The 16,385-nt window shown below is 41.0% G+C and overlaps 2 protein-coding genes across 2 annotated transcripts; one reads left to right on the top strand and one right to left on the bottom strand.

The window, feature by feature from the left end:
* Nucleotides 1-854: 854 nt before the first annotated feature.
* Nucleotides 855-5,363, top strand: aqp8b (aquaporin 8b). The gene is made up of 5 exons (XM_061065453.1): nt 855-3,426; nt 3,545-3,671; nt 3,767-3,981; nt 4,988-5,122; nt 5,272-5,363. The coding sequence occupies exons 1-5, from the start codon at nt 3,167-3,169 to the stop codon at nt 5,312-5,314; spliced, it is 780 nt and encodes a 259-aa protein (XP_060921436.1). The 5' UTR covers nt 855-3,166; the 3' UTR covers nt 5,315-5,363.
* Nucleotides 5,364-9,469: 4,106 nt separating this feature from the next.
* On the bottom strand, nt 9,470-14,385 carry LOC132995456 (meteorin-like protein). The gene is made up of 4 exons (XM_061065448.1): nt 14,197-14,385; nt 13,263-13,684; nt 11,469-11,528; nt 9,470-10,337 (listed from the first exon to the last, which is right to left on the bottom strand). The coding sequence occupies exons 1-4, from the start codon at nt 14,280-14,282 to the stop codon at nt 10,000-10,002; spliced, it is 906 nt and encodes a 301-aa protein (XP_060921431.1). The 5' UTR covers nt 14,283-14,385; the 3' UTR covers nt 9,470-9,999.
* Nucleotides 14,386-16,385: the final 2,000 nt, after the last annotated feature.

The raw sequence follows: 16,385 nt of genomic DNA, 5'->3' as shown, positions 1-16,385 counted from the left end.
CCACCGCCCTCAGTAACGTGGGTGTGGAGGAGGGGGGCGCTGTACCTGCCGGTATCGGCCCGCCTGGTTTTAGAACAAACCATCTGTGGGGGATTTATTATTTCCTTAAATGTCGACCGGCTACATATAGGCTATTTTTATGCTTTACTTTAGAGTTGGCTACAAATTAAACAAACACAACAACTTCCCTAAATAAATACAAATTAAGACTGGGTGGATGCAAATTCACCAGTACGGATAATATGACACAAATATATGATAATAGCTGACACAAAGGCACAATGATAAATATATCAAATAAAAATAAATACTTTAAATTAAAAGAAAATGTCTGTCTGGGTGCATACATTTCAAAAGAATAAACAAATTAAGTTAACTAAAAAAAGACATGAAAGGTGTGCTGAAAGGTCTGCGTTGGTACTGACCAACACCCCCTCCAAACTCTTTAAATCGATCCGTCCAGATGACGTCACATGTCACAGGTAAAGCGGGAAATGTAAAATTCAAAACAATATGGAAGAAGCGGAGATGAATGGGAATACAAATGTAACGTTAACAAATGACAGAAACAGCAAAGTGTGAAGCCGATAATGTCAACGAGAATAAACTTGTTCGGTTAATGATGCAACATTATTTAAAATAACAAATGTATTTTCAAACAAATGTTACCGTCGACGATGCCGTGGTCAGCTGTAGAGGTGACAACATAAACAGTCAGCTAGCACCCAATGCAGAGGAGGAGAAAGTTCACCGTGGCTTATGACGACTTGAAGGCTGATACAGGTGTCCAGAACGGGGGCAAGAAGAGGCCGCTGCCGACAACTTTCCGACAGGTAGTACATGAAATGTTAACAGTGCTATTGAGTGACCAATATGTGTATTTTGTTTGCGTTTTGTTGGCTTCAATGGAGTGTACCTGCGCTGTTAATCCAGGTAGTAACTGGTGTGATCTGCTGCCATCTAGTGGCTGCTGCGCGTCATGACATAAGCAGCCTCTGAAAACAAACAGTGGTTCATTTCTTTCTTTCAATTAATTTAACCATCAGGTAAAAATACTTTAAAAGAAACGCATTAATTCCGTTAATCCTGAAGTATATTTTCTTATAATTTAAAGTGAATGAAGGAAGGAAAACGTCTGTAAGTGGTAAAACTAGCAGAAACACTGTGTTGCATAATATTGACAGTCTATGTTTGTGACACATTCCCTTTAGAGATTTGTGTAGCCAGCAATTAGCATACAGTCAAAGTGTTAATTTATTTATTTGTATTGTTGTCTTCCTAAATCACAGGTGTAGTGAATCACTCAGTGGGCTGTGTAGTGTTCAGGATATAAACGCTCATAATTACTGAAATGAATCCTCCATGCCTTTCAGAAATAGGGCTCAGCAACCTTATCAGCCTGTTAATACCTACTGGTATATTATGAGGGTCAATTATGTGTAGCTGGTAATGGCATTCCTATCTGAACAGCAGCAATGTCATTGACCTATGAACATGCTTATGTCATGTCCTATTCAAGCTAATAATGATTTTATGAGCGAATGAATGGAGGGAGAACTGCGCTGACTGTTCACACAATGGATAACACTCAAGGTACTTTAACCCCTTTGTTGATGTTAAAGAACAACTAGTTGTACAGTTTCATGTCTGTAGTGTGCAAGCAGCAAATCAAGTCATCTGAATACAGCTTTTAAGGGAATATATCTTCTGTGGATAAAGAATTATTATTATTATTATTGTTTTCTGAATATCTATTCAGCCTTTAACGATCAAACTCCTCGATCAAACTCAATTGCATGCAGACTGCTGTCATAGAGCTCCTTTTAATGTGTCAGGATGACTCAAATCTTGAAATTTAAAATGGGTTTGCGCTCTTAAATCCTGGCATTCAAACTTAAATGTCAGGTAACTGTAAGCTTTTTGAATTCATCCTATTGATATAAACGGATGACCCAAAGGAACAGGATACTTTAATTACACTTAACTTTTGTGTTTTCTGTCCTGTAGAGTGTGCAGAGTGTTTGCAAGCTTTGCACCATACTATATGAAAATGAGCTTCTATTTCAAGATTTTTCATTTGTGTGTTCATCTTGTGGTGAATGGTCGGTTGGTAAGTGATCTCTGCTATATCGTGAATTTATACAGTTTAATATGTCGTCTTTTTCTGAATGAAAACCATCCTCACTATAGTGCACAGTACAAATTTAGCAAGTCTGTGTTCTGGCTTGACTCTATTAAGGTTGTAAATGTTTTCGATACTTCAATACTTTTCGATACCGCATGCTTGATAGTATCGAAAAGTACAGAAACCTTAAAAAACTACGGTACTTTAGATAGGTGTGTAGGAAAATGAATAAAGCCATCAAACATTGCAGGCAGACTCCTACACACTGTCTTAACTTTCAGAAAAACACTGGAAACATTTTGGTACCGTAATGTTTCCGTTGTATTTGTGCGGCCTAGAAAGTGTTCAGGTGTTTGCTTGCTATTTTTAGTAATTGAAAAGCAGAAATTCCCAAATAATGGGTGCCTAGGAGGACCTCTAATTTTGTTGCTGTGGTATTGAAACAGGTATTGATATCGTTTAAAATTCTGGTTTTGTCGCAAGCCATTTTTACCATTTAAGAAAAAAAAATAGACTTTAGCACTGCTGAAGGCCTTACTGGATCTACATCAACATCAGGAAAGTGAAACAAGCCACGTCATATTTTCATTCATAGCTATATTAGTGTTTTTTAAACCAATTTCCTGCACAATAAGCCAGAAATCTCAACATTTTCTCACAATAGATCTTGTCTTATCCTGTTTTCAGCCCGCCATGGAAAGTCGTTCTGAAACTGTGTTTGTATAGCTCCATGGTAAATTATAACGTTCCAATCATTGACAAAACGTAGCTGATATTTAAACAGATCATGGTACAACTTCTCAGGAGAAATATTAACCTCTGCAGGTTCACTCCTGCAGCGAGGAGGCGTGTGATGAGCAAACTATTTTGGTTTAACGAGAAAAAGGGTCAGTGAGTCAATGATATGTCAGTGGAACAGCTCCATCCGCTCTCTTAACCTCACACGCCAAAGTCCGTGTGATTAGCTGGCACAGAGATATGCATGTGCACACTTCAGGAGAGCACACTCGGTGTCTCATCGTCGCCTCTCACTGAAGGCTCATGGCTGACGAGAAGATGGAGATGGGGGAAGTCGGGGCGTCTCTTATGTCTTCGGACGTCAAGCCACCTCTAGCCAAACCTACTAACAGATTCGACAGGGTGTTTCAGCCGTGTCTAGGCGAGCTGGTGGGGACTACTTTCTTTGTGTTTATCGGGTGTGTGTCGGTCATAGAGAACGTGGAGTCTACAGGGAGGCTTCAGCCTGCTCTCGTGCACGGTCTGGCTGTGGCTGCCCTGGTGGCGTGCATGGCTGAGATCAGGTGAGGATAATTTTTCCTTTTTTTTTTTCTCCTTTCAAAAATAAATAGTTTGAATGTAAAACGTGTGCCATAAATCAAACCTGCAGAATAAGTTTCCTCTTTTGTGTTTTAATTCCAGTGGTTCTCATTTCAACCCGGCCTTCACCCTGGCCATCTATCTGTGCGGAGGGATGCAGTTGAACATGGTGGCTCCATACCTTGCATGTCAGTTGCTTGGAGGGGTGCTTGGAGCTGCCATGGCAAAGGTGAACCTTTCTCATTCTGCTGTCATTAAAAAAAACATGTTTATTTTAGCCTGTGTGTAATGTGAATGTTCAGATGACTCCTATGATGCCAACAGGTGATGACCTTGAGGGAGAACTTCATCAAAGCCCACGGTGCTGCGTTCGCTGTTCTGCAGCCAGACACTGAAATTGGAGGCGCTCTGTTTGGCGAGGTCGCCATGACCTGCCTGATCACCATGGTGCTGCTGCTGGGGGCCTTCAACGCCAAAACCAAAAACCCCATGGTGCCGTTCATGGTGGGAGGCACAGTTATACTTACCATTTTAGCCGGGTGAGTATGGAGAAGGAAAATTAATCTACGGAAAGGTTAGGGAAGTTTATTTCTGCAATAAAGTGCTGCAGTATTAGTATTACGATTTGAATGAAATTCTGCAGTAAAATAATGTAGTTATGTCCTTTAGAATTGCACTGATGGTATTTTACAGGATTGTTAAGGTGAATTATTTTGAAATATAACATCTTGTTAGCATTTTTTAGCTGTAAACGAGACAATCTCCATTATTTGAATGATCAATAGTAGAGGTGGGGGAAAAAAAACAATTTTTGTAAAAATCAAGATTCTTATCTTCTGAGATTTTAAATAGATTCATAACTTCCAGAAATCGATTATTGTTCTTTTGGGCTAATCATTCACTCCCTGCTAAGCACTAAGGCACTTTAACTCAGTGGAATACCAAATAGAGCAACAAGAAATTCATCCGGTCTCACAGATGACTGGAGTAGATCCTGAAGTATGTACTAATTTATAAATAGACTTTTTTTTAAATCATGAATCCAGAATCTTTTTTAATCGAAAAATAGATTCTCAATCGAATCGTGACCCCAAGAATCGAAATGGAATCTTCAAACACCCAAATACTCCCAGCGCTAATCGAAAGTATCCAAAAGTGCAGATGCTTCATAAAAAAATGTGATCATCACTTATATCTCAAATTCAAAGCTCTGTCAAGTAAAAGAGAGAGAGAGCACTGTGCCAAAGTATTTGTGGACAGTGTGCAGGAGTTTCTCTGTACTTTTTGGTAATTAAAAACAAGAAACTGCCAAATATTGGGTGCCAGGGCTTTTCTTCTTCTGTAGTATCGAAACAAGTTTTGATGTTGTTTGATTTTGATTAGAATCGTATCAAAGTTAAAGGTCTGGTATCATGACAACCCTTTATCACACAGTTTGTACCAGTGCAGAACACAAGACAGAAATATTCATATTCAGACGATTATCCAAATTATAATGCAAAAATAAGGGTACAATTATTCTTGTCATGTCTGTCTGTCCATCAGTGGAGATGTTTCTGGCACCTGTATGAACCCCGCCAGAGCCTTCGGTCCAGCTGTGGTGAGCAACTACTGGACGTATCACTGGATCTACTGGGTGGGGCCCATCGCAGGGGGCGTCATAGCAGCTGCACTGGTTCGGTAGGTGCAATTAAACAACACACATAAAGACTTAAAAAAACGTAACACTCTAAAGAATACTTTATTTAACCCTGTTTGGAAGGATTGTATTGATTATAAAGATAACTTCTTGCAGAATAATTCACAAACTGTTTCCTCTTTTGTTGCAGACTTCTCCTCGGAGACAAGAAGATGCGAATCATTCTGAAGTGAGATCCTGTGTTTGAAAATAAATCCTGAGATTATCGTTTCATAGTTACAATTTGAAGCCCTTGTTTTGTTCACTGAGATGTTATTTATTATTATTATTATTCCTTGTTGTGGCTCAGTACGGAGAGGCCCTTCGAGAGAAAAGAGAAAAAGTAGACCGGTTGTTTGCCGAGGATGAGACACTGATTTGTGCCGCTGCTCCTCTTTAAAATGCACGCTGTTATTTTTGTTTATTTTTTTTCTCAGGGTCATAAAAATGTTGTTAAGTTGTCTTCAGAAGACGAGCTTTGTTATGCAGAGGTAAGGAGATAATCAGCCTACTATCAGAAACACAAAACAAATATTTGTTTCCTCTTACTTTACTTTTAATTTTTTGGAAATACTTTGAGCCCTGAGGCAAAATCTGGTTTTACACTCTGTTATTGAGAGACATGCTTCTCACACACACATATGTCCGAATCACACACATGAACAGGATCTGTTACCAGAACAACTTCCGTAATTTGGTGCGGGATTTGAACCGGTGACCCTCCTGTTCCCAACCCAAGTCCCTACAGTCTGAGCTACTGCCGCCCCTAATTTTGATAATGTTGCCAACATATTTCAGGGTTGTCTTTATTATCCCTGCGAAAGGGCAATTTGTTTTGCAGTCAGCAGCAAAATACATACATACAGCCAGCAATCAGCATACATAAGAATGGACAATAAATAAATACAATGGATAACAAACAAAGAGATGTCAATCCTCTCAGATTGTCATGACGGTGATCTTGAAGGCTGAAATCATGTTTGGTCAATAAACTAGAATCACATTTTGGAGACCTTCAAAGTTAACTTCTGATGTTGTTTTCTCCTGATAAATAATCTTGTGTGTAGATAACGTCCCTTTTTATATTCTATTAAGGTAACAAAGAAGAAAAGTGTTGTTATCTAGCGGTACCTAAATACATTATTATTATTGTTTTCTAAATAAATATTGACGTTTCTCTTCAAGATACATCATGTAATATAACTTTTCCTGCCTAGTTTAGAGGAATAAATTCTGTTTCGTTTCACTGCTTTGTTTTGACCTCTTATAGTCATTTGTCAAAACTTTAGGGGAACCTTCTTGGTTCCAACCAGGTGCAGCAGGTGCATGAGCGACACCATTGATACAAATTAAAATAGAAAAAAGTCTATCTCGTTACCTTTTGGAGTGAGAGGAAGATTTATAATAGAGCTCAAGCTAAAATTCAATTACTTCAGATTCTCAACCACAAATGCTGCACACTTGTAAAAGGAGACCAAATGGCAACCTTTTCAGATCCAGGAGAGTCCTCTGCCTCAGCATTGTGTTGGTGCTACCCTGGGCCTGCTCTCTATAGCCGCAGCACTGAATGCCTGCTCGGCTCTGGAGGGTATCATGCTGTTTCCATATTGTACACCCGGGCCTCCCCGCAGCAGTGGCCCACATGGGAAAGCAGGCCAGGCGGTGGGATAAACCAATTACCCCCCAGTCTGGGTGGACTCCTGCCGGTGCACCACGCAGCGGCTCCAGGGCCGAGCCCTCCTGGCTTCGTTCCCCATGAGAGCCTGCTGGAATTCCCAGAGATGTGGATTGTGCTCAGTCAAAAGCCTGCAGAGAGGCTATATTTTGCTTGGAAATTTGACATGGTGGCCCCTAGGGACAATACTGAGGGAGGAGACTTCAAACTGGGCTTCTGTCAGAAGAAGAAATGTTTTGCAAAGCTTGTTTTTTTTGTGAAATTTGTCAAAAGTAAATCTATTGCAACCTTTAACCATGTCTTACACACAGGCACTTCAGGGTACACAAAGAAAAAGCTTTTTTGTAATAAATATCAATATTAAAGATTGAACTTAAAGTCACTGTGAGGAAGTTTTTAGCTGTTTATGAAACAAAAAGTAAAAGTGATGCCTCTTTAGGAACTCCAAAAGCAAACATTACCATCAATGACAATGTTGAGTATTTTTATATATAGTCATTTCTCATGCCTGTGACCGCCGTAGGTGACGAGACAAATTACAGTTCCCTGAAGAAACAGCCTTTTGTTTCATTCTACATTGCAAATATTCATAAGGAGTGATATGTTTGCCTTTTTAAAGAAAGCAGGATGAAGTTTTCTATCAGATCTGTCAAAGGGATGAAGCATGGGTTATACTACTTCATTGAATCTACGCCTTAGCTTTGCCAGGGTGGCATATACACCATCGTGAGCACTCCATAGTTGTGCACTTGTGTCCACAAAACTCTGCAAAACTCTGCCGACAAACGCTGTTCTGCGGTGCGATTTCGATGCTTGTTATATCGCCTCGTTCTCTGCTTGTACAGAAAAAACCATGGCGTCTGATGCCAGAAATATGCTACCCAGAAGTCCAATCACAGAGCTTGAGGTTGTGTTGTTTTGACATTTTTGAGGAGGTGCACATCAAGCTACATGCTTAGGCTTCTTTGTCGTCATAGGGCTACGGGGAACCTACAGTGTATGCCATGACACAAGACAAACTTTTCTCACAGGAGCTTTAGGATAGCTTTGCATTTGTAAACTTTATAATTAATCTTTAAATTAGTTAGGCATGAAATACACTAGAAGCAGTATTGCATGAACAGATAACGGTTTTAATTGCTGAGATATATCACCTGTTTATGGTTCTTTTTAGTGATGAAGTTTGAACTAAAATGAGAGTTAACACATGCATACAAAGAAGAGCCTGAGTGAGAAATCTGAGACATGACAAGAATAGAGCAGAAAACACAAACCCAGAGTATTCCCTGAGTGAGAGTTTAAGCAGGGATGGCCCCTCCTCTCGCCCCCTAAATTCATGAGCCCTGATGGTTTCTAGATGACAGCAGCCGTGACAATGGTCATTATGTCTGCCAGAGGCCTTGTCGCTGCGGGGTCATTGTGCGGGCCCCATTCAGCTCACAGTCATTTACACTTTCATTGGCAGCTATTTAGTCCTCATAAAAAGTTCAACACACCAATTTGTGAGCTCTGCTCAGCCAAGGAGAAGTGTGGAATAGGCTAAGAAAGCAGTTTCTTTAAAAGTCAATTAATTGTTCTCCTCTTCTGGGAGGGGCCGAGGGGGAGGATCCCCGAGCTTAAGGGGCCTCACATCTGTCCATTTGTCTTCCTGGGCTGTGATGCAGGGGCCACAACACGCAAAAGAAAACTCAGTCTTCTCAGAGATTTCACTGTTTTAGGGGATTTTGTATTTCATTTTATGGAAGGGATTTCCTATTATCATAAGAATCTGATTCTGAGGAAAAGAGTGGCGGCAGAAGGAAACGGGCCAAAATAAGCTTGTAGGACATTTGAGCTCTGAATCCCATTCTCCTTATAAAGAAACAGATTATGCAGCATATGATGGGAAATAGGGTGTAGGTCCATTTAAGGCTTTACAACAACACCTATCAAGAAGAGCACAGAGGGCAGCTCATGAAATTTAGATTTTTATGCACTCTTCATGAGCTCTGTTTTCTTCATCAGACGGCCACATGAACTGAACAGAGTCTCCATTAAAATAGAAATATATACCTGCAAGTTGTGATGGTTTTCAATGTCTTTTCATAGTGTTGCTTACACCAAAATACTTTTGATATGTTGGCAAAGATTCTCTGTAAGAAAACATGTTTATATGTTGTGATTTTTACAAGAATCAACTAAATGCTAAAGAGTGAATAGAGATTAGGAAAATGTTCATAAAGTGGTACTTTTTTCTTGCAATAATGGGAAACTGAATATTTAAAACATGACTCTTATGATGTAACAAGGAGCGTTGCAGATGTGATTGCATCTGTCATCAGAGCACAGACCAAACAAAACTTTTACACAAAGTCTCTGTAAGAAAAAGGTTTCAGTCTCTGGATTAAAACTTTATCATTTTGTTAGCATAAAATCTGTTTTCTCATCTTGAAAACAAAGAAATAAACTTTTTTATGTAGCCATTCATGCTTTAAAATAACATCAAACATTCTGAATATTTAATGTATCTAAAGTCTGATATATATATCACATATTAATCACTTCCTAAATAGGAAGCAAAGTCAAACTCCCTCAGGATTTGTTGTTCTTGGCTCTGTGTTCACATGGATGGGATGGCACACATAGTGAAGTCTTCTGAGGATACATTTTTCATAATAAACCCAATAATACTTAATCTTATGCGACATATTTTTATTCAAAGGGCATGTATAATGTACAAGACATAAATAGACAAAGCAGAGAGCACATTGTAAACTTGAGCAAAGAGTCAGAATAAAGACTTCACCATCATATATTTACAAGCGTAATCACTTGGACAAACTGTTGATTGAGCCTCCCTCCGCAGTTCAAAGGGTCGTTCTCACACAGAGGCAGCAAAGTGAGCGGCGGTTGATGTGGTGGGAAGCACAAAGAGAGAGCAGAAACCCAACCCCTTCTCAGTCTCCCAGGACTGAGGGCAGTGATGGGAGGGGGGAGACAAAGGAGGGTCCTCAATGAGCCTCAGCGCAGGAGGCCCCGCTGTTTGCCCTGCTCTGCTCCCCTCAACCAGCTTCTTTCTTTAAAAAAAAGAAGCTGTGTCCCTGCTGGTGATTCTTGATGCCACCTTGCTGCCACATGACAAACATCAGAGGGGTCCCACGGTGCCAGCACAGGGGTGAAGGAGCCTGTGGATAAGTGCTCAGCGGTGCTAAAACAACCACTTCCTCAGTCCAAAGGGAAGTCACAGGAATTCCGACGTGCCGCCCAGGCAGTCTGGTACACGGACAGGAAGTCTTTGTATCGCGGGGCACACCCTAACCAGGCTTCCCCAAAGTGTTCTGACCCTGTGAAGAGGAACTCCCCGTCCCCGGGCTTCACGTGGCACTGCAGCCGCGCGTGGATCTGTCCGCGCCAAATTGGGACTAATGGAGATGATTCCGAGTCAGACAGTTCTTGCTCAAACACTCCACTGCGCTGCCGGTACACCCGGGCTGCTGACACCTCCACCAAAGAGGTCTGACGTTCAGAGTGGTGGGAGACGTTCTCGATGGAGCCTCGGACCACTGCAACAACAAAGACTGGAGTCATGTCTTGAAAGTGCAAAAAAACATTCAGGAAGATTTCAGTTTACAACAAAGCGGATCAAACTTATCTCCTCAACTTTGAATGGACATTGCAAGTGTGGGGGATTGAGACACAGAAATGAAGCCCAGTTGACTTCCTAAGCTCATATCTTATTAAAGCAGAAGTCAACCCAGTGTGCAGTTTCAGCCCACACCTGGTCGACCCTCACCAACTGACCAGAACAAAAGTAAAAAAAAATGTATCTCAGTATATTTTCCTGGCTATGATGGAAGATCCTGAACTCAATAACATACTCAAAAAAATCAATAATCAGTAATATCAAAAACTATTAAGAAGGTTCTCAACGGGTACATCTTCAGGACCCACCTCCAAATCCTTCATAAAAAACACTGACGCAAATTTCAGTAATTTTCCAACCAATCAGATTCATTTAATGAAAAGTGCAGTATGAACCTCAGAGGGAACAAATCAAACATGCTCACAGACTTTTTGACACTTTTCTTTTCCAGGCACACATTTGCAACCCACTGAAAACAGCTCCACGACCCACCAATCAATCACTTAATCTTTATTTGTAAAGCAACAATTCATAACAAATGTTATCTTGAAAGAAACTTTACAAAAGGCAGATGAAGGCCGTATCGCTATATTATAAAGAAAGTACTGATGGTAGTCAGAATTTCCTTAAACCATTTGTCACCCAAGTTGAGATGACTTATCTAGAGAACATTATTTTACTCATCATTTTTTAAAGAGAACCTTCAATTATAATAACAAAGATCTTTGTTTTGCTCTCTTTAGCGGCAATGAGCAAGAATTACGGGTCTGTTTTTAAGACCTCACTTGACCTGACTTCTAAGAGATCCACACAGTGTTTCCTGTCCTTCTGTTGTCTAGTATCCCTGGGTGCATTCAATACATTAGGTTTGTCCAATCCAGTAACAAGTTGCGTCATGTTTTCACACTTGTACTATTTATTTAGTTGCTCTACAGTATATCTGATGTATCTCAGTAGGGATTTAAAATGTGCTCTCTCATTGTTTTTAATGTGTTAATTTGATAGCACAGAGCTTAGGTTTGTAAATGATAACTATACACAAAGTACCCACCGAAGTCACTGTTACAGATGGCCATGAGGAGTTCAGTATCATTGCAGGGTCGGCATGAAGCTGTGGGAAGAGAAAAGAAGCACAGATTGTTAAAATACACTTTAGGGAAATTTATAACAAAAAAAAACAGAATCTAATAATTTCAGCCGCTATACATTTGACATTTTCCTACATTCCTTCAACCACAGTCAGTCTCTATTAAACCATGCATGACCCAAACTGACACTTTTCCACTAATGGGTGTCACCTCTCCTCCTAACCACTGACCTAAAATCTGGCTCCATTCACATCGAGGAGTTAAGAAACCAAGGTTAAAATGAAGGAATGCTGCCCCTTTGAGTCCCCTATACCACCACATCAAACGAGCCCTCGCTCGACTTGACCCCCATGTTTGACTTCTTTTGTATCTACCTAATTGAATGACCCTGTGCCAACGCTGGATACCGCAGGAGTCAAATTCTTCTGCTAGTCTGGCAATGCAGAAAAGATGAACCAGCAGATGTCTATTATAGACACAGGATGACATCAGTGCACTGGGAGAGGCCCGCACACATGGATAAATGCTAATAAACAGACACACACAATGTGAAGGCATCTGTGGAATCTTTAAAGTATTTGCAGACTCGATTCAGACCCCTCGGCCTGTTGCCCTTCAGCCGCCCTGAGGTCTGCTCTGCCCTCGCTGCTTTGTCCCCCGATGGAAACCAGACAGCCAGACAAAACACAAGAACTGACCAGCAGCTGCATACTCCACTCAACATGATCACGGTCAGTCATTTACAATCCACTGATTTTTCTCCCCAGTAATTAGGCCTGGTTTCTCCCTTGCTCAGTGGCAATTAATGCAAGCTAATGCATAGCTTAAAAATGGTATTTGAAGTTTTAATGCCAGCCTTTGTAGAAGGTTTTTAATGCTACACGGAGAGGAACTCTCACTTCCTGTCAGCCTTGGTGACCCCTGTGGACAAAGCAATATCATTAATCTCTCTCTAACTATCTTGTCCTGACCTTTGAGAAGGGGTTCTGTCAAAATCTCTTTCTACTACTAAAATGTTAATATGCAGTTTATTGCTTCATTAGAGGCATTCATTTTCATTGAAGTCTGTTTCCCAACCAGCTATAAACTTCTCACAGGAACTTGATTTAAATAATGGCTTAATGGTTTGTTATAAAACAAAAAGTGCACCTTCAGTTCTGTAAAAAGAAAATGCCTTTTTATGATGTTTTTTGTTCCTTCTCAATTCTGATACATAGACTTAATTATCATCTAACCTAAACATTCCTAGACTACTAGAATTAATACCTAGAATAATAAAGCCTTTTATTGGTGGAAAGACATCAAATTACTGACTTTTTTGCTGGCTTTGACTTACATCAGCCTCTGCTAGCACGGAGCTGTGATGCACATAAAAGCAGCTGATTTTTGAGGGTCTTATAAATTATTGTATTGGATTGATACTGATATCATATCGGAACAGCTCTAATATATAGAATATATACCATGCATTGATAGGTGATGTTGATCTGTAATAAATGCTTGATTGTTAGAAAGTTAATTTGGTCACTGGAAAGGCCTTCTCTTAAAAAAATAAGGAAGCCCTATTAAAGAGCGTTTCACAACCTGGCAACCCTGAAGTTGATCTGTAAAATTTAATTAATTACGATGAATGCAGTTTTACAAATTCACGTCACTACAAAACCCACGAGGCTAATCAATAAAACATTGGTACCGAGTGTCTAATGTAATGCCCTTCTGTTGGACTTCTGAACCTCAGAGAGACCGGGTCTACTCACTGTGAAGCGCGCCCAGGCCCAGGTTGTTTGCAGCACTTCTGTTACCCAGCAGCTCATATCTGAAGCCCATCATGCGTCTGCTCCAGGCTCCATCCTTCTGCGGACTGGACTGGAGGTAGAGAGCGGGCCTGTGAGGACCATCAGCCCGGAAACAGAACACCTGCTGCTGCTGCTGCTGCTGCTCGGGCCTCCCGCCGTCCGTCATCAGCAGCTCCAGCTCCCCGGAGCGCTCGATGAAGACGCTGGCTCCGCGGAAGGAGGGAGACGGTTTGATGCAGACGGTGGTGCGCCGGGCGGTGGACAGGTTGGGCTCCAGGACCACACGGAGAGCCTGGCCCGGGTAAACCCACCTCACCGAGCCCTCTGTGCAGCGCAACCGAACCTGGAGCACGATCCTGGAGTCCACAGCAGCTGCAAAACCACTGGAAAAACAGAGGTGGGCTATTCATGATTTAACAATAAGAGAAAGGTTTGCAAAATTCAAATTGCCTATTGAGTGTGAGTACCATTGGCTTTATATTGTTAACTGATCACTGATCAGTTCTAAAGCCAAAAGAAGGAAAACTGTGACTTTGAAGGGTGTGGAAGATGCCATTCGTTTTTTATCAAAAATATTTTCTATAATTGTTTAAACTGGTGTTATTGTTTCTTCCATGTTAGAAGTTATAACGTAATTACATTTGTCAGTAAGTTTGCAGTTATGGTCTTAAATTAATTTTAAATGGATCATCTCTACAGATATTTTTGCAAAATCGAGTTTCCATAACATCCAAGTCAAATCCTTAACAGTATAGGCTTATTTAAAAAAAAACAAGAACACGATTTATCAATATAATTAAAATCAGTGTTCGATTTTAAACCACCAATTAGCACATCAATATTCAATTTAAAATTATCAGCTCATCAATATCCAATTTAAACTTAAGTTCCTCACCTCCCGGTCCAGTTGCACAGATCAGCAGCACAGAGCCTCAGCGGAACCCCCAACATGTACATGAAAATAATCACATTCGGCAACATCTCACCCACATAGAAAGAAACACGCAGACAGGAGAGGACGACGGTGCATGGTGTGCAAGATGGTCTGCGTTAGAGAGAGAGTGTGCAGGAGCCCTCTGCTGCACAGCTATATGCCCCCCCCACCCTCTCTCTCTCCCCCCCTCTCTCTCTCCCTCTCCCTCTCCCTCTCTCATTAGGACTGATCCAGTTGTTGGGGGCTGCCCGCCTCTGTAGCCCTTTTTGTCTCTGCTCTCTGGAGACAGTCGGTATAAAGCCTGCAGCCATCTGTTAACACTTCTTTCAGCCTCTTTTCAAACACTGTCCGTGGTCAATTACTTTTGTTCAATCGGCCTTTTAATTAGGTTTATCTTCTTCACCTCTCAACTGAATCTCCTCTCATGAGGAAAAAAATATAAAATGTCACTTTAATTGTACCTCTCTTCCTCGTTATAACTTGTTATAACTCGTTATAAGTTATAGCCTAACTCTCTCTTGTAACAAGAATATTTTCAAAGCAGGTCAACTGGAAAAAACAAAAAACTAGATTGAAACACAAATGTATTCTTTCCCTAATTTTAGCTCCACCTAGTGGTGGGTTTCTACAGCGCACCATCCCCACATCTGGAGGACAAAACGCAGTCTACTTGAGGTGTTCACGTCCCGAACTTTAAAAAAAGAAACCAGCAGGGGCAGCCTGTAACTCAACAGCATCTTATATTGTGCACGAAACTGGAATGCGTGACCAGCTTTCACTAATGATTAATCCACTGTGGATGTTTCACCTCATTTCAACCTGCAGGGGTCTTTGTGTGCCGGGGGGGAAAAAAAGAACAACTTGGCACCGTTTCAAGGTGTTTGCTGATGGCGACATCTTGTGGAGGTTGCAGACTCTGACGACTGAAAGAGCAGCTTCTCTCCCTGCTGATATGCAGGCCCTCAGGCAGAACCAGACCACAGGGGTAAGGTGCCTGATGCCTTTGCGTAAATTACGCTCATATGGAGAGTTCGGCCTGATGTTGTCTCAGCTGCAGGGGACACTTTCGCTGCTCAGGTCAATGAATCTTATAGTTCTGGCGAGATTTTAATACAAATGCGCCACCAAAGCTATAAAGGAGGAATCATATTCACAAAGAATGAATCCAAAATCAGCTATATGTTGTCTAAGAGGCCATGTTGCGATCTTTGGTTGATTGATTTTCCTGCAAAAGACAGAAATAAAATGTCGCTCCACTAACAACTCCAAATTGAGAAGTGACCTTGTAAGCAATCTGACATTAAATTGGTGTGAGTCGTCCTCCGTTTAAAATGATGCCAGAGATCAGACGTCCTCTCAGGAGTACCGGGCGGTCACATTGGGTGCTGTGTCCCAGACAGACAAAGCAAAGTCACATGAATGGAGGCTTTGTGCGTGGATGAAGTGGCCTCTTATCGGTGCAGTGCAGCCGGGATCCTTCATGCGCTGCTGGAAGGCCTGTAGCGGAGCGAGGTGACGCAGAATGAGCTGTCAGGAAAAACGAACGTCTCTATGGGCAAAATCACGGCCTCTGCGTTATCTGCTGCGCGTCACAGAGTGAGACAAGAAAACTAATTATAATAAACCTACGTTCACTCAACTGGAAACGCGGGGTCACAGTTTTGAGAAACACGTTTTTCATCCTATCAGACAGCAGTCAGATAACGGCAGTAAGTCAACACTGTTTCAAATATTTAACTCTGTTTTAAATGAAAACCGACTCGTTCCTGGACTTGCTGTCAGCTTAAGGGCCTAACTCGCCCTTTGAGCTCTTTCAGTCTCTAATGTGATCAGTCTGAGGTTATAATAATAATAATAATAATAATGATCATCATAATGATGATGATGATGAAACGAAATCCTTCTAAGGTGTCGTAAAGATGACACATCTTCTTTCAGATGAAATATAGTCCATTATCCTTTTAGCTCTAAAAAAATATACAATGAACAATTCAAAGGAAATCATTCAACCTGTATTCAGGGCCTCTTTGAATCCAAGCAGTGAGGTCACAGGAGCAGTGTGTGAAGATGTGCTGCTGTAAGTCTTTATTAACAAACCTCCAGATACAAGATAACAATAGAAACATTTTAAAGTAAATCCAAAACTCTTG

Source organism: Labrus mixtus, chromosome 20, assembly GCF_963584025.1.
Source record: "Labrus mixtus chromosome 20, fLabMix1.1, whole genome shotgun sequence".
In the NCBI taxonomy this organism is placed as follows: Eukaryota; Metazoa; Chordata; class Actinopteri; order Labriformes; family Labridae; genus Labrus; species Labrus mixtus.
Note: the sequence above shows the minus strand (reverse complement) of the source record. Positions and strands in the feature narration are given on the sequence as shown.

Coding starts and splice junctions, on each gene's coding strand:
- LOC132995456 (XM_061065448.1), bottom strand. CDS start 14,282: ATGTTGCCGAATGTGATTATTTTCATGTACATGTTGGGGGTTCCGCTG. Junction 13,685..14,196: donor CTGTGCAACTGGACCGGGAG/GTGAGGAACTTA, acceptor CTGTTTTTCCAG/TGGTTTTGCAGCTGCTGTGG. Junction 10,338..11,468: donor CATCTGTAACAGTGACTTCG/GTGGGTACTTTG, acceptor TTGTTGTTGCAG/TGGTCCGAGGCTCCATCGAG.
- aqp8b (XM_061065453.1), top strand. CDS start 3,167: ATGGCTGACGAGAAGATGGAGATGGGGGAAGTCGGGGCGTCTCTTATG. Junction 3,672..3,766: donor TTGGAGCTGCCATGGCAAAG/GTGAACCTTTCT, acceptor TGATGCCAACAG/GTGATGACCTTGAGGGAGAA. Junction 5,123..5,271: donor ATAGCAGCTGCACTGGTTCG/GTAGGTGCAATT, acceptor CTTTTGTTGCAG/ACTTCTCCTCGGAGACAAGA.